This window comes from Prionailurus bengalensis, chromosome C2, assembly GCF_016509475.1.
Source record: "Prionailurus bengalensis isolate Pbe53 chromosome C2, Fcat_Pben_1.1_paternal_pri, whole genome shotgun sequence".
In the NCBI taxonomy this organism is placed as follows: Eukaryota; Metazoa; Chordata; class Mammalia; order Carnivora; family Felidae; genus Prionailurus; species Prionailurus bengalensis.
Window position 1 is genome coordinate 54978199 of NC_057350.1, and position 24188 is coordinate 55002386.

A 24188-nucleotide genomic window follows, 5' to 3' on the forward strand; every position below is an offset into this window, starting at 1 on the left:
TACATATTTGCTCACATGATATTCCTTACCTATCACTTTCCTTTCTATATGTTTGAGATACGCTGTGTGAATTCCAATTGTTTTATATATCATTTCCTCAAGAATTTAAGGTTACAGAGGATTCACTCTGCACTCAACTTTTAAACAGTAGTTATAGACATGTTAAATAATGTTGGTCCCAATTTTGAAAGCATGGATGCATGGCCAGTGATCCCTGAATCTAAAGATCTAATGAAAACCCTAAAATTTCACATGAAATTTTGTATTGACATATGCACATTTTTGTGGGCTCTATAGCATACCTAAGAGATCCCTGACTCTGTTGATTTATAGAAAGGGTCCCTCTTCCTAATCTGATATTTCTTCAGGAACTCCCTATTCATGTCATTGACTGAGTGTCTCTATCCCAATAATAATTTATAAAGAAATTCCCTTGTTTAGAAACTTGTAAAATGCCTTTCAAAAATCTAAGGGGTTGATGTCAGTGGTTTCTCCATTTCCTTCATTGTCTTATTTAATTTTCAAAGAAATATAGGCTAGGCAATTTCCCTTACATAAACTGACTATTTTCTTTAACTTTTATAGAGGGTTGATAGGAATGAAAAGTGTTCTCTGAAGTTAGACCTACTCAATTCATAATTCCCAGGACTTCAGGAAAGTCCTTGTGGACTCATACATGCAGTCTGTCACATTTGTACATGTTGTTCGTTTGAAATGATAACATTTCATGATTTAACCAAGAAGCATACAATTTTTCCTTCAAATGTCTTTAAAACACTTGGTTAAATTTTATTCACTCACAATGATGGTTTTATATCTACTTTATTAAATAGGATCTGGATCTTTTTTTCTTTTTACTGATGTTTATTCTAAAGATGCTTCTATGGGGGCGCCTGGGTGGCGCAGTCGGTTAAGCGTCCGACTTCAGCCAGGTCACGATCTCGCGGTCCGTGAGTTCGAGCCCCGCGTCAGGCTCTGGGCTGATGGCTCGGAGCCTGGAGCCTGTTTCCGATTCTGTGTCTCCCTCTCTCTCAGCCCCTCCCCCGTTCATGCTCTGTCTCTCTCTGTCCCAAAAATAAATAAACGTTGAAAAAAATAAATAAATAAAGATGCTTCTATGTCTGATTATAGTGGCATTAAAATTTTCTTAATGGCCTCAGCAGTGAATAAAGTCAATAATTCCATCAGTCACTTTACTAATTCTTTCTCATCCCTAAACATTACTTTGATACTGTATCACCAACTGCCTCCATGGTTTTTCTAACCAGCTTAATTTAATTAAGATGAAAAAAATTGACTTCTCTGGTTGAAGGATTATAATTAAGGTGCACTTTATTGCTTAGTAAGTACCCTTTGATGGAGTTCATGAGCACAGTTAATTGGAGAACAATACTTTTATGGGACTGGGAATGGGCTGAATTCATAATGCCTAAGCTTTTTGCTCTTGTGAGTCACTTTCACCCTATTTTGTAGCTGGATGGAAGTATTGTTCACTTTGGAACCAAAATTAGTAACTGACATTGTTCTCAAAAGATCTTTGAGAAGTACTTCCAAGGGCCGTCAGAACAAACTTAATAAGGCTACCATATACTAAGTGGAAAAGAAAGGTCTCCTAGTTGAATCAAGTATAGTATGGCAGAGTCCTCCATCCACTGTCCGATGCCTGTAGAGTGAGAGGAAGAGGGAGAAAGAGAGGGGTGTGTGTGTGTGTGTGTGTGTGTGTGCGTGCGCGCGTGTGCGCACGCATGCACATGCATGGTGTTACAAAACAAATGCTGTTCCTCTTCAGTGAATAATTTATTGGGTGCTGGTACTATGCCAGGCAGTGTATTCTGTAGCTTGTTTTCTTTTCACTGTAATCCTGTAAAATGGGGATTATTCTCTTCATCATCATTGTCAGTTTACAGTTGGGAAAAATAAGTCTTAGAAGGATTAGCTGAACTGCCCAAGGTCATGTAGCTAGCGAGCAGCAAGCTAAGATTCAGTCCCAGATACCCTGAGCCACATCCATATGCTTCTCAAACACTGTTTCCCAGCTGCCTCTAAGCAGAGAACAGCTTGAGGGGAGTGGTGTAGGAAAGAGAGTGACTGACTTTCCTGCAGCTTCCAGCTTTTAATAATATTTTAAAAAATATATTGAAATAAAGCAGTTCATCTCAACACTCCTCAACTGCTGTTTGCAACATACCTGATACCCTACAAGAGACATGGCAAATGAGCCAGTCGTGGTCTTTTGTTCTTCCAATCATCTGTTTTTAGACACATGGCCTTTGTCTTCCTTTATCATTTATACTGTTCTTCTAAAAGGCATTAAGGGTGATGATTCATGTCTTAATCTTTATCAGTGTGTACAGTGGAAATACATGGCTGAATCTATTAGTCTGATATGGGAAAATGTCCTTGTGCATTAAAGATTACTTGTTTCCTTTCAGATATCTTCAAGTACGTCTCACCCTGATGCTTCTTCAAAGCAGTGTCAAGCCTCAGCCTTGTTTCAGTTTGCAGAGGTATGACCTCTTTTTGTTGTTGTTGTTAATGATTATTGGGCTCAGAAACTTACTGAGCTCAGGAAATATTAGAATAGAGTTTTAATAACATATAGCAAACTTTAGGCATGCCTTTCGCCATTACGAACATAATGCACGTAAGGGAATACTTCATGCTTTTTGCTGCCTTTGCTATAATCATAGATCAGCTCCATATTTTGTATTCATTTTATAAACATTCATTAAGGAGTTCATTTAGAATAGACCCTTTCCACTAATTCATTTATTTAATTTTACCTTGTTTTTACTTTAAAAGCTTGAAAAAAACTGCTGTCCACATGAAGGCCTTAGGATTCCAATTTATTAAATTTTTCCAGTAGTGACATTAGATGCTGTAATTTATGAATAACTCACAGTGGATGCAGTGGTGAATACAACCTGTTAAATCCTCAGCACTTAGCTTTCTATGTGATGTAGCTTTAGCCAGCGTTTTTATTAGTGTTTAATCCCAGGCTTAGATCAGGTCAGCTCTTACAGGATCTCAGATTTCTTTGGTTTGTCAGCCAGAGAGAGAGCACACACTAGAGAGTGCTTACTTAGTGTGAAGAGGCACATCGGATATGCTTGATTTTACCACAAAAGCCCTGGCCTCAACCATATGCTGCTCATTCCTAATGAGCCTGTATGACAAATAATAAAATGCAGATTGATCGTGAAAATAATATGGTGTCTGCTTTCGGTCTTTCCCCTCTTTCCTCTTTTATTAATTCCAACCAAAAATACATATCCTAAACGAAGCAGTTTTTTAAAGGGTTGAGAGAAAATGACAAGCAGGACTGTTCTGTTTAATATTGATGTATTGAATCACTTTGATTCATTTGAATAAAGAGTGCTGCATAAATGAAATGTAAAATGATATCCTTTTGGCAAGAGAAAACTCAGCATCTTACTTTGAAAATGAGGAAAAATTACTTTCAGCTTTTACATTAAAAAAAGAAATCCTGCTTCCTCTTGGGACACTTATCTCAACCACTGTGACTTTATACCACCAGTTGGCCTGCTTATCTGTTAGGCTTCTCTGACACAGTATTTGCTTTAGTTGTTGAGGGCTATTCTATCGACTGGTAACAAAAATATCATATGATGCTACTACCATTTATGAAGAACAATTTGCTTGATGAATCTGAATAAATTAGGATTTTATTATAATTTTTCATTATGATAAGCAGACTGTTATTTCCAGTCTGGGGAAATCGTTTTGTTTACTTTCTTGCTTTCCTTCAGTTGTTGGCATCCATTTATTTGATACGAATACTTTTTTTAAGAGTTAAAAAAAAATTGTGGTAGTGACTAAATTTGTTTTTAATTTTGATGCCCGAGCCAGTCCCATGCAACTTTTTAGAAATATTTTCCTCAAAACAGAATGTATTTGCCATATATTCTGTTTGATTAAATTTTACACTCTCTAGCAGGAATATAGTGGCTCATCTTTGACACACCTGACAATGCATTAACTACCAACAGTATTCAGCTTCATTTAAAATGTCAGTATGGGATATCACAGCTGGTGTTTCCAACAGTTATCTTCACTCAGAACGTGATTGTTATTTAAGTGAAACTATTATCATATTTATGAGGAGTTCCCTGAAGCCCTGGGCAGCTTTGAGGAACCAGTTTGCTGATGTAACAGGGGCTGTCCTGTGCTTCTGGAGAATGAGATCCCAGCCTCTCTTAAAATAGTCCTTGCTACTCAGTATGCTCACTCCTTAAAGCATGAGAAGTTTTTTTCTTTTTTAATATTTTTTTAATGTTTATTTTTGAGAGAGATAGAGCACGAGCAGAGGAGGAGCTGAAAGAGAGGGAGACACAGAATCAGAAGCAAGCTCCAGACTCTGAGCTGTCAGCACAAAGCCCAACGCAGGGCTCTAACTCACGAGCCCTGAGTTCATGACCTGAGCGGAAGTCAGAGGCTTAACCGACTGAGCCACCCAGGTGCCCCAAGAAGGGTTTGTTTGTTTGTTTTCCAAGAAAGAAAAGAAACTTTTCTCTCTTGGGAGTTGTGCAGGGATATGTTTGCAGATTTCACTCCTCTGCTCAGTAGCATCAGGAGACATAAAAAGTGTTAATTTGAAAATGATTAGAGTTACTGCAAGACCTCATAAGAGAGGAAGGCATGCATGGTGGCAAAATCAAAATATTTTGCCCTAGAATCAAATGCAATTCCCTCTGTCAATCAGTATATTATTTTTGCTAGTTATATTTTGCTTAGATTGGTAATATTAACACTTTTCATTCCTAAGTAAATTAAATTATTGCATGCTTGTTTATTAATTGTAACTGTTATATATGATTATACAAGAGAAGCACACGGTTCCCTAAGGATATGTAACTTCTCTGGTCAGTTGCCTCAGCTGGCCCAAGAGAACCCTAAGTTTCAATCTCTGACATCTTATGATCTGACCACATTATTGGCCTCATTTGAGGCTGGTTTAATTCAAAGCTAAACAAGATCTAACTACATAAACTAATAAAATTATCTACTAAAATCTGCTATGAGCACAGGTATTGCAGAAGAAATAGAATAGGTTATAATTACTAACTGTAATCGTATCCCTAAAACTTTTATAATTATTTTGTATAACACTCATCACCTTTGAGAAAACATAAAGACTCTTGAATTCTTGTTTTAATTAGTCTACAGCAGAGGTTCTCAAACTTTAAAATGCATCAGAGTTCCCTCAGAGGCTTGTTCAAACAGATTGCTGGGCTCCACTCCCAGGGCTCTGATTTATTAAGTCTGGGTGCGGGGATGGGGAAAGGTGCCTGGCAATTTGCATTTCTAACAAATTTCCTGTTAGAAAACCGCAGTTCAAGGTCACTTCTCTGTAGTTTATAATTGTTACCGTGAGTTATTGAATCGTCATTGTTGAGGCACTTCCTAGTATGTCTGGGACCTCATAGGGAAAGGGTGAATTGAAAAGGGGATGGACATGTAATGGAAATCTACTCAATGGCCCACTTACAGCCCCACCTCTTTTCAGAGGGATTTCCATCCTATTATGTGCACTTAGAGAAAAATGGGGGTTTATGTGATTTAGGAAACAATTTACTCCTTAAAACTGTTTAGCTTTGTGATGTTATTTTAAGGTCAGGCAGGCAAAATGCTTAGAGACCATTCCTGCTAATTTGATTTACAAACATTCATAACTTTGAGAAGAGATTAGTTAGATCTTCTCTTGGCAGTGGGTCATTTATTGTGTCAAATAATTATCCTAGGAACACATTGTTTAAGAAACCGTAAGCCCTGGGCATTCTTTAAGTTGAAGTTGTTTTTTCTTTCACACTAAGTCCTGGGTTTCTGCCTTGCAGGCTTAGAAGGATGTTTTTCTTTCTTAATCAAGTCTGATAGTTTCAAAACTCGTTGAAGTGAACCTGCATGGAGTCATGAAACTGAATAAAGAACATTTTGTTTGTAGATTCCCCATGAAAGCTTACGTTTAAAGAAAAATATACCTGCTTTGCAAGATCTGGGAAGAAATACAGAGTGTAAAGCCTGTTCACCGCCACCCCCCTCCATTTCAGCCTGTCTCCATTCCTTGCTGATACCCCTAATTCATCTGTGTTCACCTTGGCCCATCTGAAGAGCCATCACTCTGTTTCCTGGCTCTGATCCATTACATTGGTCAGAATGAGTTTCCTATCTGCATCTTCTGTTGTTTATAGGTAGAGTGACACATCCATCACATTTTAGATCTCATTTACTGAAGACTAATGACCACATGTAATGCCAGAAGGGAGCTATTGTCTTCTATCATTTAACAGGTCTGGAAGCCATGACCAGTTCACATACTCTCTTTTCCGTTGTGTGGCTGACTCTTACACCTACAATATATCTTTGCATTGAAATATATTTACTTTGAAGACAGAGAACTAATCTAGATGATTTAGACCAATAAATTTGGACATTAAAACTTCCCTTAGAAGGTATTTACTTTGCCAATATAAATACAGCCATAATCTCCTCAAATTTAAAGCAATGCCACAATTGGATAGATGCAATAGGTGCAAATTTAAAGCATTCATTTTCATGATGGACTGTTCAATATGTTACAGAATATTACACTCGACAAAAACTGCATACTCACACTGCAGCTAATCAGTGTGAAAGTATCACGTGTTTTTATTGGAAGCATTAATATTTCTTTTAAGGTAAGAAAGACCAATCATCCCATGTTGTTCATTTGGGTTTTTAAAATTTTTTTTATTCATTCAATAATTATCAGTCATTTCCTCCCAGACTACAGTGTTTTATGATACCCCTCATAACTCCAGAACACTTCCTCCATTACCTATTTTACTTTTAATCTTTACTACCTGTTTCCGTGGTATGCTTCCCTACCTCAGGCAGCTATAAAATTAACAGTTTAACATCCAGGGTGATCATTTTTCTTAGCACATTTGCTCTGCGTCTTGTGCTATTACACACACTCTGTTTATCAGAACAGTACATGCTGCCAAAGGAGAGACTATGGAGTTAACAGATTGGCAAGCACCGTCTAATTTGAGGAAAATAAAAAGCAAAGACAGGAATGTACTATGCAGTATGGCCCACTAGGGTCCCCTACCCATAAGTATAACATAACCTGCCCTTCCTCCACTAGCCGACCAGACTTTGAAGAACATATTACTGTGTTGTTCATACTTGAAAGGATGCGTAAGTCTCTTAAATAGGAAAACAATGGGGGAAATGAACAGTGGTATAAACAGTGGTATAACAAATCAGCATTGTAGAAGCTCTAACAAAGCTATCAGAAGAGATCAGATTACTGAAAGAAATGTATAAATAAAAAGAGAGAAGGCCCTAAGACAAAACCCTGAAGAAAAGCATTTAAGGGGTCACCAGAGAAAGGAGAGCCAGCAGAGGAGAACAACAAGGAGTGGCTTGGGGGATAAGAGGGAAATAAGACAGACCCTCCAGTAATGGAAGTCCAGAGAAGAGTTTCCCAAAAAAAAGGTTAGCCATATCAAACGTTGCCAAGAAATCAAGATAAGGACCAGCCACAGATGTTAACATATGTCTAAAAATTAAGAAGCCCAAAGATGCTTTTAGAAAGCATATCTCCCTGGGAATGCAAGCTGGTGCAGCCACTCTGGAAAACTGTATGGAGGCTCCTCAAAAAACTAAAAATAGAACTACCCTGTGACCCAGCAATTGCACCACTAGGCATTTATCCACGGGATACAAGTGTGCTGTTTCGAAGGGACACATGTACCCCTGTGTTTATAGCAGCACTATCAACAATAGCCAAAGTATGGAAAGAGCCCAAATGTCCACTGATGGATGAATGGATAAAGAAGATGTGGCGCGCGCGCGCACACACACACACACACACACACACACACACACAATGGAGTATTACTCGGCAGTCAAAAAGAATGAAATCTTGCCATTTCCAACTATGTGGATGAAACCGGAGGGTATTATGCTAAGTGAAATTAGCCAGAGAAAGCAAAAATTATATTACTTCATTCATATGAGGACTTTAAGAGACAAAACAGATGAACATAAGGGAAGGGAAACAAAAAGAATATAAAAACAGGGAGGGGGACAAAACAGAAGAGACTCAAAAATATGGGGAACAAACTGAGGGTTACTGGAGGGGTTGTGGGAAGGGGAATGAGCTAAATGGGTAAGGGACACTAAGGAATCTACCGAAATCATTGTTGTACTATATGCTAACTAATTTGGATGTAAATTTTAAAAAATAAAAAAATTTAAAGAATAAAATAAAAAGAAAGCATATCTCCCCACAGTCATTCCAGGAAAACCATACTGGTTGGTAATTATAGAAATGTTGGGCTACTGGGGCGCCTGGGTGGCTCAGTCAGTTGGACTTCTGGCTTCAGCTCAGGTCCTGATCTCATGGTTGGTGAGTTCGAGCCCCATGTTGGGCTCTGTGCTGACAGCTCAGAGCCTGGAGCCTGCTTTGGATTCTGTGTCTCCTTCTCTCTCTCTCTCTCTCTCTCTCTCTCTCTCTCTCTCTCTCTCTGCCCCTCCCTCACTCACTCTCTGTCTCTCACAAATGAATAAACATTAAAAAAAAATTAACAAAAAAAAGAAATGTTGGGCTGCTAAAGTACATTGACCCTCCCCCCACACAAGCTCCTTTGGAAATCTTTCTTATACCTACAGATAGGTCAAAGTCCTCCCATGGGTGATGAGGGAACTAGTTCTTACTAGACATAAGTAGTAGTTCCTTTTGAAAGGTAAAGAACCATTCTCAGTTCTCTACTTAGACAACTGTGCATTATCTCAAATGGTCGATAATGCATCCACACAGTCCGAAGTTCTTCATTGAGCCCCGCAGTCTTCCGCGCACAGGGTGTGTGGTAGTGAACAAATACTTAGTGTCGAGGAGCATAAACCTACAACAAAAGGAACAGCAGAGGGAGTCAGTGTAAGAACTAGAACCACTCCGCATTGTGGCTGTGTGGTGTGGGATTACCCAGCCTGTCCTCTAGTGATTCTTAAGAGTGTCATGTGATTATGTGATAAATTTAATATTCTACGAATTACTAAATTTCATGATTATCCTTTAACATTGCAATTTTAGTGTGTAACTAATTTTTGGACTATACTAAGAGAGCTTTATGTTTATTCAAGTTACTGTTGATAAATTCTTGTTGATAATCATTGTACCACTTATTGAGAACACAATATGGGCTCAGCACTGTGCCAGACTCTTCACTGACATAACATCTAATCTTGACAACAATAATATGGGGCAGGTATTGTTTCTGTTTTGAAGATGAGGTAGATGAGACTCAATTTGCTTAAGTTGACAGAGCAAAAAGTAATGAAGGTGTGTCTGACACAAAAGTCATGTTCTTTCTTTTATACAGCCTGGGTTCGAGACTCTGGCAATTCTGTATGTTTGGTACTTCATTCCCTCAAGTAATTGGGAGGTGGTGATTATGTGTCCATTTCTCATAGTTCAGTGATAAGGTGATTTATTAAATTCATCTTGTCTAGAAAAAGTAGAAGTGGCGCATATCAGAGAAAAATTAGGTAGAAGAAAATATTCCAGACTCAGAAAGATTGAGCCCCATTTAGTTAATTTTCTTTAAAAAGAAAAGTGGTTTGGCGGTGCCTGGATAGCTCAGTCAGTTGGTTGAGGTCATGATCTCACAGTTTTGGTTTGTGAGTTCAAGCCTCACATCAGGCTTTCTGCTGTCAGTGCAGAGCCTACTTCGGATCCTCTGTCCCCCTCTGTCCCCCTCTCCAACACTTGTGTGTGCTCTCTCAAAAATAAATAAAACGTAAAAATTTAGTTGGGATAAGTTGGAAAGAACTGTTAAAAATGATAGTACCTAGGAAGAAAAATTGCCTAAAATTTCCATAAACTAAATTCTTCTAAATGGCCCAGGTAGCTTGTTAAACATTTTCCTCGACAAAAGCCTCTCGTTCAGCCGGTATTCTAGGAAGAATTCCATTCAGCAGCAAGCTCCCAGTCTCTCCCAGAGCTGATGACTCCACAGAATCCCCTGTGGGACTTGGGGTCACCTGTGAGGATACACTCAGCAGGCAGGAGTGCCTGCTAAACTGAACTGAGAAATACTTCTATCTTAAACTGAGAAAGAATTCAGAATCATGAGGAATATGAAATGCTTAAGCCATAGCTAGCTGCTGTAATGACAGGACTTCTCCAGGAAGAAGAATATTTGTAAAGTTCCTTAAGAATGTATGTTCTCAGCTTTTTTTTTTTTTTTTTTTTACTGAGTTAGGCTTGAAGTTGAAAATGAAGTTTTCATATAAAAATGAGAAAGGACATTGCAGTTCGTTGTTACCAGTGCCTGGCCACTGTTTGGCCAAATTTGCAGAAGAACATGCAGTTGATATAATGTTGGATATGTTGTGCCTCAGCATAGGCCTTAACTGCATAACTTATTTAGATTTGTGGTCTTGATTTTCAATCTTTGTGTGTACTTTAGAGTATCCTCTCAAAGCCAGGGCTAGTGTTTTCTGTAAAATTCTTGGCTTCCCCAGTTCCTATCGTATTGCCTACGACATTTATATTGGATTCTTTTTTCTTTTCTTTTCTTTTTTTTTTTTTTTTAATTTTTTTTTCAACATTTATTTATTTTGGGGACAGAGAGAGACAGAGCATGAACGGGCGAGGGGCAGAGAGAGAGGGAGACACAGAATCGGAAACAGGCTCCAGGCTCTGAGCCATCAGCCCAGAGCCCGACGCGGGGCTCGAACTCACGGACCGCAAGATCGTGACCTGGCTGAAGTCGGACGCTTAACCGACTGCGCCACCCAGGCGCCCCTATATTGGATTCTTAAAAAAATATTTGTTGAGGGACACCTGGGTGGCGCAGTCGGTTAAGTATCGGACTCCGGCTCATGATCTCTCCATTCCCGAGTTCGAGCCCTGCGTCAGGTTCTGTGCTGGCAGCTCAGAGCCTGGAACCTGTTTCAGATTCTGTGTTTCCCTCTCTGTTTCTGCTCCTCCCCCACTCTGCGCTCACTCTCTCTCTCTCTCTCTCTCTCTCTCTCTCTCTCTCTCTCAAAAATAAACATTAAAAATAATTATATAAAAAAATGTTTGTTGACTAATGATGCTATCTTTCCCAAATAATTTTAGAGATCCTAAATATATTCCTTAAAAAAATTAGTCACTTTAGGGGCGCCTGGGTGGCGCAGTCGGTTGAGCGTCCGACTTCAGCCAGGTCACGATCTCGCGGTCCGTGAGTTCGAGCCCCGCGTCGGGCTCTGGGCTGATGGCTCAGAGCCTGGAGCCTGTTTCCGATTCTGTGTCTCCCTCTCTCTCTGCCCCTCCCCCGTTCATGCTCTGTCTCTCTCTGTCCCAAAAATAAATAAACGTTGAAAAAAAAAAAATTAAAAAAAAAAAAAAAAAATTAGTCACTTTGGTGCATACAAAATGACTCTAAATCCCTCATGTTTGGTCAGTTGATGAGTTGGTGTTTATATGGAAATGGAAATGCAAATCTTGTTTTAAGTGGTAGAGTTTAAAGCCTGGACTGTACAAGACAATACTACTGTCATTAAACAGCTGTCCAAGCCACACCTGGTTTTTGTTACTGTTTTTGAGGTTGTTCACCAAAGTTGGTTTCAAAATTGTAATCCCAAGTATGACATCTTTAAAGTTACTTGGTACTTGGGAACAATGATGTTCTCGTAAACTAAAGAAAGTTCCTGAATGTGTATGAATGAGAAGCAAAGATTCTGATGACACAATTAATATCCTTTATGTGAATTATTTTCAATACAGATTTCTTCAAACACTTCGCAGCTGGGTGGTGCGGAACCTGTGAAACGCTATGGAAAATCTGCACTCTTTCAACTGGCAGAGGCAAGTTTCTAAGAGTATATGGAGATAAGATCTGCAGAGGTGGAAAAAGTTCATAATAACAATGTTCTTTAAACTGTACCCTATCCCCTGTGACCATAAAGTGTGTTGTTATATCTCATTTTCAACCATGAGAGGGTAAAAAAGGAGTTTTGCTACTAAAAGTCATTAAGCATTGGAAAAGGGTACTCAAGAAAATGATACAATCTTTTTCCACAGGTTAGTATTGTCAAATAAGGTCAGTTTTTGTCTCAGACTGGTGATGTAAGTCTATCCTAAACCCAGAAGAATGGCCTGGGTCATTTTTCTCTTCTCTGATTCTCTTATAGTGTCTATAAATTCCTAGAAGACACTACTTTTAAACTAGGTCATTGATGTTTTAATTTGGGGGTGTTTTTTTAGTGAAGAACTCAAATGACTCCAAATCTGGTTTTGTAACACCTATCGGCTGTACATTTGTTGTGACATGGATATAAAATGCTGCTGTTCCTTTGGTAAATATGCTTTCGTAAATCTGTGAGGGCCAGAACCCTCGCTTGGTGGGGGATAGGTTGGCAAGAAAGGTTCCAGAAGCAGTTGTTGCTGGGGTGGGCACCTACCAGGCTTGCCTCCGCCTACCTGTGACCGCTCTGCCTTTCTTTTGTGAAAGAAATGTCATCAGTGCTGGGACACTGCAGTAGCCGTTTTCTCTTTTGGTGAGACAAATTAGGAGGTACAAGATGGGTGACCAGAAATCTCTTACATCAAACTTTTTCTTTTCTCTCATTTTTCTGGCTTCCTTCCAATGAGTTCCTTCTGAGTTGTGTTTTTTTTTTTTCATTTTATGTGAGTGATACCGTCTTTTTATAAATCCTTTGTAGTTTGTTAAATTTAATGGGGCAGCCTATCTTCTAAATTTTATGGTAGCTTATATCATTAAAATCTAGGAGTTCTAAACATGTTTAAATTAAGCTTTTAATGTCTACCCATCTCCACATTAGAAATAGAAAAACACAAAGGCCAACGGCCTAAGAGAGTAAAGAAGTATATTAACAGTGGGACACATGAACCCTTTGTTGTCTGACATTAAGCTGACATGCTTCTTATAGGACAAAATCAGATGCAGATAGAGGTCTCCAAATGACTAGAAAACTTCCAGAGACCACAGGGAATAGTTTAAAAAGAACTGAGTGAGTCAGTGGCAAGTACTACTTCAGGTAGAACTGAAATGATAATGACCTGGCAACACGTATGCCTTTGGAGTTAGAGCAAACAAATCTTAGTAAACAGAGGCACTACAAGGTATGAATTTATCTGGTATTTTTAAGACCCTATAGATTGGCAAGACAATGTTTTTGAAAGAAGTGATTATTTTTCTTGAATAATAAGAATGTGTGGCCCTCTCTGCATTTCCTGGTGTGTGTATGTGTGTGCACACGCATGTGCACTTTCATATGCATATATCTTCATGAAAGAGTTTTATATTTGAAATGTATGGACCTTTGAGGTACTTTAGTATGGAGGGTGCAAGAGATGATTTTTGTCTTCTCATTTTCTTTCTTTCACATAACAGTTATATAAAAAAAAGGATTCCCTATTAAATCAGAGCTCATTAAAAAGAACATTCTTCTAATTTGTAGGGATGCATCCCAAATATGAAACAGATGCTATGGTTTAACAGATGTTTGAATGCTGGTATCATAATTTTAAAGGGGTAAAATGACTGCAATAAGCCTATTCCAATTATAGCAAATCAGCTTATACTCAGACTTAGTTTCTTATAACATCCGAGTAAAAATATATGCTTTTGATAAAACAGGGTCGCTAAAAAATAGTTTACCAAGAAAATCCTCTCACATTATTATTTGCACCACATGAATATGATGCCATAATGCTAATAGACTGTGTTTTAGAATAACATTCTAAATCCTACCCAGTTTCTAATTAAACATAAATATATGCACAATGGATTAATCAGCATCTCCAAATAATCACCAATAGAAATATGCTTCCTCAATTTTTTTATTCCATGTATATTTGATATTCATTTTTCTTAAACTGCATATAATATTTAATTATTTCGGGTGCCTCTTCAAATAAGTATAACAGGATACAGAGGAAGATTTTTCCTCTTGCCCAGAATTGGTGCTACTGTCTGAACTATGAAAGAACAGCTTTAAATTTATGCATTTCAAAAGGAAATCTACCAGGAAGCCATCTTCAATTTGGGCCAGATCCTTCTCTTGGGATTTCTAAAGAGATGGTCCAATCCAGCTACTATCCCATGTACCCCTCCAGGGGTTCTGTCATTCCTATCCCAGCCCGTAAGTCGTCAGTGCTCAGGTGGCTATCAAAAACTATCCAGTCATCTGGAATATTTTGATTTTCCTCCCTGTCCTGAAGAGAGAAGGAAGGAATTGCTTTTCACTCTTCATCCCTGCTCCCTGTCAAACAAAGTGAAGGCAGCTCTAAGAGAAAATTTGTTCCCAATTGGGGTGTATCTGTAAGAGGTGTCTTCTCATTCTTTGGTGAGAAGCTAGAAGTGTTTTAGACATAGACTTATTGCTGTGCCCTTCACCTATCTGACCAGGTGAGAAAAGAGCTGGAGGAAGTTGGCAGCAAGGAGAGGTTTGGAATACCCTGCTGTACTCTCTGTTTTGGCATTGTAAAAATGCATGAGTTTCCACAGGTCATGTGACCAAATAGAAAATAGTCCAGGGTGATCAGGCAAGAGGCTGTGGGACAGTCATGGAGGGGAGGGGTTGCAGAGAGCAGGCCTGGGGCAGCCTCTCTCATTAGGAAATACACACTTAGAGACAGCTTCGCTCAGGACACTGAAGAGCTCCCACAGGTAGGAATGATGTTCAGTCAGTTTCCACCAGTACAGCTGTCCTGGTTCTAACATTACCAAGCACTTCCCATCGTTAGTAAAAGGACCCAAACCCCCTAGCACCCTTGCTGCAATTTCCCCAGCGTCCCTGGGCTCCCCTGATCCTTCCAGCAACTGGAGGACACTGCAAGGGGTCTGCAGGACCTGTTCCAGGCCCTGGACCACATCCCTTCTGATCAGTTTGCATCCCTGCCTCTTAAATAATTTGTATATCATCCCTGCCCTTGGCATCCCCTGACAAGATCATTCAGTCTTTTGTAGTGTTAGCAGGAACAGATAGAAAAAGACAGGAATAACCATGGGCAGTGAGTTTTGCCTCCACTATTGCTTCTCCTGTTTTTTACAGAAGCTTTAGAACTCGTGAAGGGAAGGGCCAGCAACCAGCCCAGGAACTAACCTCTCCCCCTACCCCACCTCTATTCCTACAAGCTGACACAAGGGGAGAGCTGAATAGTAGACCTCCCAAAAGTATAGGGGCTGTTGCTTGCAAGAAGTGTCTTCTTGGTGAGAAGCAAGAAATATTTTAGGCATGTTCTTATTGCTGTGTCCTACACCCACGTGAGCCGGCAAAAAGAAAATTGGAGGAAGTTGGCAACAGACACAAAGAGACTTGGGTTGGCCTGCACTCTTGGTTTTGGCATTGTTTTATTTCTTTGGACCCCGTAGCCAGGAGATGCCCTGGGGAAGGCCCTGCTTCAGGCATTTGATTGGCATTTTAAGCTGGGTGGATTTTTAATAGCTGAGAGGGACCTGACAATTCTGGGATCTGTTCCAGGTATTTTTCAGGAATCCACTCCAGCTAAGAACGGAGTTGGTATAGTGCTGCTGAGGTCAGGGGATTGAGAAAAAAATACAGTCCTCTATGTTTGAACTTCCATGAGGTTCGTACTGTTCAGTTAATCAGTTGTTTAATTGGTGCAGGTACTATAATGTGTTTCCTTTCATTTTGAAATTAATTAGGTCAGATCATACAGAGTTGCAAAGTATCTCCCTGGAGATGATTGTGTATTATAGCTGCTATATAGTTGGAGGACACACAGACACATCTTTCCCTGTATATTTTAGGAAAGAAAATTCTACACTTAAAAGATCTCTGGTATCAAAATTGCCTAGTATAATAAAATGCACAGTTGATTCATTTATTCCAATAAGCGGTAATTATTAAGGGTCCATTCCATGTCCATAACCGTGAGGCTGCTAAAGTTACCTGCATATGGATGTATGAATACTGTTTCTTGTGATAGGGTAAGCTGTGAACCTGCTTGTGAACCTCCTAAGGTCAGTGGTATGAGCACACTCTGCCTCCGGGTGCGGTTTTGGTGTTGGAGAGTTGCCATGAGACGCCGAAGCATATGCCTCAAAATATTATTCTTTGGTTTTACTTTTCTTTTTCTGAAATAATTTTATGTGTTCTTTAAAATAGAGTCTAAATTTTAATAGCAGAAAATCAGTTGTATTACCTAACTTAAGATAATAATGACTTTAATTCTCTGCTATGTGGTAGGCACTTTCCTAAGTATTTTATATGTACTCATTGAATTTTCACACACATCCTCTGAGATAGGTATTATCACCGTTCTTCTTGTATACATTAGGAAACAAGGGCAGAGAGGTTTTGTGACTTGCCTAAGGTCATGTGACAGGAAGTTGGAGCCTCAGTAGAAACCCAGGCAATCTGTCTCCACACCCAGGCTCTTCCACACTGGGCTGTTCTGTCTCCTTGTTTTAGATGAATGTAAAAGACTCTGCAAGTTGCTTGTTATAGGACTTTGCGTATTATAGAAGGCTCTATGGAAGACAGCTTACTCCTACACATATATGTGTATGGCTGAATAAGATGACAGATTTTTCAAGACTGCTGTCAAAGAAATGGAGCTGATATTTCCTTTTTAAAAAGTGTCTGTACTTTTGAAACTGCCAAGATACATCTTACACCCTTAAATAAGTAAGTGCCTGTTTGTGAATATACTTTGGAAGATATTGAGAGGAAATTATGGAGTAGGACTCCTGTTCTCCAAGAACTTCTTCTCCAGTTGCAGAGAGATAAGATACAAAAAGTTAAGGGATGAGAAATAAGTGTGCAAATGGTTTCACAGGGAACCATGCAGTGAAATGACAAGGCTCTACTTGTGACGAATGATATACAAAGTGAATTTGTGAAGACAAGAAAGGGAGAATTAATACTAGCAGGAGTGCCATGGGGCCCCAGCACAGAGAGCACGAAGACGGTTCTTGATGAAAGACTTGTTTAGAAACTGGGGTTGAAACTAGCAGCCTCTGGGCCACATTTAACTTGCAGAGATGCTTTTTCAGGGGCACCCAATTTGTTGACCTGTATTATATTCTACATTTCAATTAGCGGCTAATATTTTAAAAGTGGAGATTTCAAATAAATGTCTGACTTCTCATGAAAATGTAGAGAATCTAGAGACACTGATCCAACCTTCCCACATGAGAACGATTGGTCAGAGCCGATAGTGCCTTCCCCCTTAAAGACACCATCACTGTGCTCTCCTTTCCCTCCGGAGCCCTGGCTCTGAGGCCAGCAGCCCCTGCCAGCATCCACCTACCCTCGTGCACCTCCCCGTTTTATACCCGCACACAGTGCAGATTGTGACCTGCATAATCAAATGGAGAGATGAGAGAGATACAGCAAAGGGATAAAGGGGTAGAGGCAGGAGGCATGAGGTAGGCGGATGATGAGATCAGATGGGCAGGAGTAGTGGGCTGTGCTAGGAGACTTGTGGAAGGTGGAGTGTGGCTGCAGTCAGAACTGGGAGAGTGTTTAGTGTAAAGCAGAGAAACTTGTGCTTGAAGACCATGAGGAGCAAGTAAAGATTTAGGGCAGGGGCACACAGTGGGAAAGCACACTCCCTTGGCAGCTATGTGTAGAGTGGAGTGGAAAACTTCTGGGGACATCTAGGTGTGAGACGATAAGAGCCAGGATTGGGGAGGGGTGGTTTGGCAGTGGGAATGGCTGTAGAAACAGACACCAGGGATGCTACAGAGGATTTAGTTGGATTCCATGATTGGGTCCATGTGAAAGGCAAAGCGAAAGGGGAGCTGGAGATGGCCCCAGCTCTGAACCTGAATGCACCGGAGAAGAATGGAAGATCGGAGCCCTACTTCAGGAAGCCCGGATGTTTGTGAACAAAGAGGAAGCCCCACCAGCAGAAAAGAAGAGATGAAAGATGCCGAGGGGTGGGGACAACTGAAGAAATCCAATACTGAAAGAGTCAAAAAGAGAGGGGTTTGTTAAGGTAAATGGTCGACTTTGGAAAGCCAGAGGCCCATATTCTCTGAGCACAAAAGGAAGAAAGGTAGAGAACAGTCACCACAGGGTTGCTGAATTTGGTCTGTGGTACCCATTTTCTGAGTTCTACTTCTTTACTTCAGTTTATGAAACTAGTAATGTGTTAAGGTTAAGATGAAGGAAGGGTGCTGGATTTCTCCACATATACTCCTACTTCTCATGTATGAAAAAGCAAGATTGCAGATCTGGTGCTTCCAAGGGAACTGGAAACATTATTTAACCCTATTTATTAAAAAAAGGTGATGACATTTTCAGACACCTTGACTGCCTAGTTTTCCTTACATTCTAACTTGTAAAAAACACTTATAATTAAAACCAAATAGGTAGATAAAGACAAATTTATTCTGGTGTCTATAAAAATTAAGTCCTAGGAAGGATGTTGGCTCATTTTAAGAAAAGCTGAATTATGATAGAATTATAGAGATTACATACCACATTGAAAACTGTAGGAAATGCCATCCCTCCAATCACATTAGCATTCCCGACTACCAGGTATGGGTGGTATTTGACCAAGGTGACTCCATTTCAGTTTTCTGTGTGTCCTCACATACTATTGACGCGCAGTATCCCCACCTCCTCCTCATAGCCCCCTGAAACCTGGAATCTCGGCACACAGCTCTCAGCTCAGCCCCTCCTACGCTACTGTCATATAACTGAATCCCAATACCTATGATATATTTGAGGGGGTCTTTTTTTTTTAAGTGGTGTATTTCTTTCCATAGCTTTTTAGGCAGAGTTGTGAGTCATTTTTAGAAAACTCCCATCCTAAAACTTTTCATTTCATTCCCAATTGCATCAACTTATTTTTGGAGGAACTGAAATAATAGGAATTCTCCTAATGACTTCCTTTAACACTTCTGGGGGAGACTTTAATAGATGGCCTATGGAACAAAGGCCACCCCACCCCATCTAGAGTCTTCAGAATGGGTATAATTTCTGAAGAAATAGTAAAGAGAAACATTTAAGCCACCTTTTCACCTGGTCGTGTTTCTGCAAACCAAATAGAAAACTACTTAATATGCTCAGATTTCAGTGTTGAGAGATGCTTAGACCACTGTTCTGTGACCAGTTATCTTTTATAATAAAGAAAATTGAATTTTCTTAGCAGCAGTGCTATTCTTTATTCTCTGAGACCATCAGCCAGTGTATGTTTATGGCAATAACATTCTGATTTTATTTAATTATGGGAGAAGTGCACATCTTGGAAAACACTGCTAAATGCCATCCTAGGGTTATGTCTACACTGTTTTGGCAGATAATAAGCCAGTACAAAATGATTGTAAACATACCTTGGCTGCAAAACATTTATTTTGTACTAAAAGGCAAGGATTTTGAAATTGAAACTTCTTGATTAGTGTCAGTGGCTCTGTTTTCACACTGCCTTGTTTTTAATCGAGCTGGATCCTTTACAATAGACAACGAAAGACAAAAGATAATTAAGAGTGTAATAGTATGGTACATTTTGGAGCAACTTACCCATTCCTTTGTACCAGTTAAAGAACATCTATTTCTGTGGTATTATTCTTATCTAGTACACATGATTAATTATTTTTTGCTGGTCATTTCACTGTCTTTTATAGCAGAACACATTAAAGAAATGAATCAATATCTTAACATTTGTAGAAAGGAACACATTTTAAAATGTCTTTTGATTCAAAGAGGTAAAAGCTTGTCACAACTCAGAATCATTATGTCTCTGTAGTCCCCCATAGCAACCCCGAGCCTATGGCACAATCTTACCTGAACTGAAAATGGCAATCTTCTTGAACCCAGGAACATAAAAAATAATCCCTCCACTGCACATTTTATCTCACCTCTTCAATATTCCTACTGAAATTTTTCTTTGTAATAATTTTGAAGAGGGTGATTTTTATATGTCTGTCCAATATGTGCATCCTTTAGAATCTCCAGTTTCAACATACTCATTTTCATTTTTCTTTTGGGGGTAAGTTACATTTCTTCCAGCTCATCACTGACAGGCCATTCTGACTACACAAAACAGTGAGAAACTTCAGTGAGGTTTCAGTTATCAAAGTAAAACTACAATATTAGTGATTAATTCTCACTGGTGCTCTTGGGAAGCATAAGTAAGGACAGTGTGAATGCTGGTCTAGGCCAAGCAATAGCGTGGTCCTAATTAGCATTGTTTTTTATAGACTTGTAAGGTAAGTTTCTTGGTATGAATCAGATTGCATTTTGGGCTCAGAACTAATGAACCATTCAATTCAACACAATTATCTACGAAATGCCTTCTTTTTGAAAGGTACTAGGATATATTCTTGGAGGAGAGTACAGAGGTGAACAGGATCCATTTTGTGCCCCCTGAGTTACAGTTATAAAAAATATGGTGCCTGAGGGAATAGACCGTAGATATCAAATATTTATGCCAGGCATTTGATTTAAAACATTAGCATTCTGACTTCTTGGAATACAGCCATGGGAATTCGATCTAGAAGGTGTCCTGCAGACATTTTACATCCTCACTCTTCAAGAAGTTTATTGTTCAATTTAAAATAATAATAAAAGAATAAATTGTCATTTACTAAGGCATATTCTATTTCAAGGCTTGATTAACAACCAACCCTCTATTAAGGGCAACTTGACTAATTAATAACAGACATTAATTCTGTGCGTCCCACAGTGCAGTTTTATTCACCTGAGTTCACACTGATTTATGCTTCTCTGTGTCCACCGTGTGCTTATCTGTATGCATGTCCATGCATGTGAACAGAATGTAGTTTGTATGCAGTTTCGTAAGCCCCACTAAAGTTAGTTGATAAATGCACTCAAGTAGATGAAAGTAGATGTTTGTACCCAGTAGTAGAACTGAGCTTAACTATATGTTTAATGAGACTAACTTCTTGAAAGGTAACTGATTTAAGATCTCCTGCATCTAATTTTGTTGTTTATGTTTTTTTTTCCCAATTACAGAATCGTTCAACCGTAGAAAAAAATCAAAGCAAAGTACTTAGTGTACCAGGGCCGTGACGTGCCACCAATGATATCCATAAGACTAATTCTACTACTGTCAGAAGCTAAGATTTATTCTATATGGCACAAGGCTACAGAGGGATGGTTGTCAGAATACATTTATTCTTGCTGTGAATTAGGCACTATTTTAAGTGCTGTACATGTCCAGCTCATTGAACCTCACAGTATTCCTAAGAGAAATACTATTAACATCCGTGTTTTATAGATGGGGAAACTAAGGCACAGAAACGTTTATAGAAAATTAGCAAATCAGAGGCAGAGCCAGTCTCAGTCCTAGACAGTCTGGCTCCAGCATCCCTCCCTTTTGGAATAGCTTCTCGATATAGAATTTGCTCACATCTAAGAGTGATGGCATCTTCTAAGAGTTACTACATCCCTAGCTGTTCCCAAGCTGTTTATGTGGAAATACAGACTGTTAATTCCTAGAGGCTTTTGAGAATTATTTCTAATAAAATGTTTGATCTCACAGAAAAGAAGGTAAAACCTGGGTGCTCTCCCAGAGTCTGTTTGCCCTGCATGACAGTTCATATCCCTGGTGGCTGTAGACTGCCTTTTCTGGGTGCCTATGTCCCCTGATACCCAGCCGGGTCCAGCCAGTGGGAGACTCTGGTGGGAAAATATGGAGTGGGGGGAAGAGAATGGCCAGGATGTGCAGGGAAGGGGTGAGGAGGGGTGGGGCAAAGCAAAGGTAACATCTCTTCTACGTGTTGAGCTCCTCCAGTTAGGCCCACCATGGTTCTGTCTTCCTCTGGAGGCCTTCCCCCATTTGTTCCTGTTGTTGCTAATCTCTGGATTGCCTCACCAACCTCCTATTTGGGTGTCTCAGTTCTTTATTACCTGGGTAACCAACCTGTTCCCTGCATTAAATTCCTCCTGCTGGATATGCTTTAAGTTGTTTCTGTTTGCCTAGTTAGACTCTGACTGGAATACAAGCCATTTTCATTTTATATTTAGTATGGTTATAAAATTGGCTGAGAATGCTGTTGGCATACTGTGTCCAGATTTCAGCAAGACTTTTGACAGATAATCTTACCATGTCCTTGTGAACAAAACAGGGGTAATTTAGATTGGATTATAAAACATTCTTAGATTGCTGAAGTTTATTAATGTTCAGATCAACCTGATGAAAGGGCTCTAAAAGTCTGCCAGAAGGCTCTGTCCTTAGCCGTGTTCTAGTCAACTTACCAAAGATTTGGATGAAGACATAAAATGCAACTTAATCAAATGTGTCCATAACAGAGCTGGAAGGTAATGTAATTCAGAGTTGGAAAGGATAAACTTTATAAGGAAAAATGGAAAATCTCACAACTATATACAAGAAATAAATTATAAAAACATAGAATGGGAGAGACCAAGCTTCCCAGCTAATTAGGTGTGTAAAGAAATCCAAGATTGTTATTGACCACAAGCCCAATACAAGCCAGAAGTATGACTTGGTTTTTGTTTTGTTTTGTTTTTAAAGTGGCTGGGGGGAGATCCATCTTTGGGCCCCATTAGAAGATAAGTATGTTCCTATCAGCTGACAAGTATGCAGTTCTACTTCTCATGTAGAGCATTATGGGAAAGCTAGGAACTTACTCTAAGGAAGATATTGCTAAATCCATGTTCCCTGACCATTGTAAAGCTTTATGTGTAAAGTGTTGTGTCTGCACACATTTATTCACTTTTGTATCACAACAACCCAGTGGAGCATGTCCTGTTACCCCGTTTCTCAGCCTTTATTTCCTCATATGGATTCAAGTCAAAGTTACATAGCCCACAGTGCTCTAGCCTTAGGCAAGCACTGTGGTACTTCATCCTGAACCCAACTTACTTCCCAAAAGCCCAGTTCTTGGTTCAGGACACCATACTGCATTTAGGTAAGAGGGGCCCAACTTTTGAAAGGTTGGAAAGCCTTACATGTTAAGGGAACTGGGACATTATACCAGGAGAAGAGACTTGCATCTGTCTCCTAGGATTTGAGAGTCTGTCATATGAGAGAAAGCAGAATTCTTTATGTGACTTCAGAGAACAACTAGTATGATGGAGTGGTAGTTTTTTCCTCAAATTTTAAATATTTCAGAGAGAACCACCCTCTAATACGGTCAGTGTCTTTGTGCAGAAAGTTGGATAATTAAGTCTCAAGAATATTGTAGTAAAGTGAATTTCTACATGGGGAAGAATGTTAAATTAGATTACCTAATATGACACCCAGCTCTGAGTCTGATTTGTGTTTATTTAGGTTTTTGGTTAGTGAGATTTATGATTTGTAGTTTTTGACTCGGAGTTATTTGTTTTATTTTTATAGTTTCACTTCTAGCAATATAATTGTTTTTCTTATAATTTAGGATTAACATACTCTATTTGTGGGAGAAAAAAACTTTTAAGAGCCCGAAACAAGGAAGTAAAGCATGACTAGTGCCTGGTGTAATTACCTCCACAAGAAATATTATGCTATTTCCTGGAATATGTCCCCAGAGTGAATGTCTGCATTTGTTCCATTTCATTCCTAGCTGTGGAATCCTATCAGGGGTGATGAGGAGAATCATTTTGAAATATATTGAAGCAGAGAATGGAGTTTGCAAAGTATTATTAGGTTTGCTCAGATGAACCTATGCAAATACAAACTGTTGGCATGCCACTATAAAACCCAGTGCCTCTATGGGACATGGCTCCTGCAGGGACTTATTAAAGGTCGCCAGAGTGACAGTGGCTGAAAAACCGTAAAATTTACCTTGAGGATGCCTTTCCAGTCTTCTTTCCAGAACTAGTATTGTCTCTGCCCCCATGTAAGACAGTTCTTCATGAAGGGCTAGGATAATCGAGAAAGGAAAATAAAAATCATTTCAAAATCAATGAAAAAACAGCACATTGTCCAACGAGAATAAAATATGCAGGGAGAATTAAATGTGTCAGTGTGTCAGAATTAAAATAACATTTTTGCTTTGAACTTACTTCTGGTAAGTTTTCGCTAAAGGGGAGTTCTCAGTCTTCGTAACTACTTGCTAAGGTCTAAAAGTTAACTTACGTGATTTCCCAAAAAAGATAGTTCCATTGTGAATCCATACTATTTCAGATCTTCCCTGTAAAAAAATCTGAAGATTGTCATGTTCATTTTTTTTTAACGTGCGTGATCTGCCTCCTCTCACCCTTCTGCAATTTCTTCTCAGGCTTAT

At 39.3% G+C, this 24188-nt stretch overlaps 1 protein-coding gene across 9 annotated transcripts in view; it reads left to right on the plus strand.

The window, feature by feature from the left end:
* The window catches only part of BBX (BBX high mobility group box domain containing), a 287506-nt gene that overhangs the window by 219817 nt on the left and 43501 nt on the right, over positions 1–24188 (plus strand). For all 9 annotated transcript variants that reach the window (XM_043594058.1, XM_043594064.1, XM_043594060.1 and 6 more), the window contains 2 exons: positions 2433–2507; positions 11783–11863. In XM_043594058.1, the coding sequence (XP_043449993.1) occupies positions 2433–2507; positions 11783–11863 (156 nt within the window). The remainder of the gene's footprint in view (positions 1–2432; positions 2508–11782; positions 11864–24188) is intronic.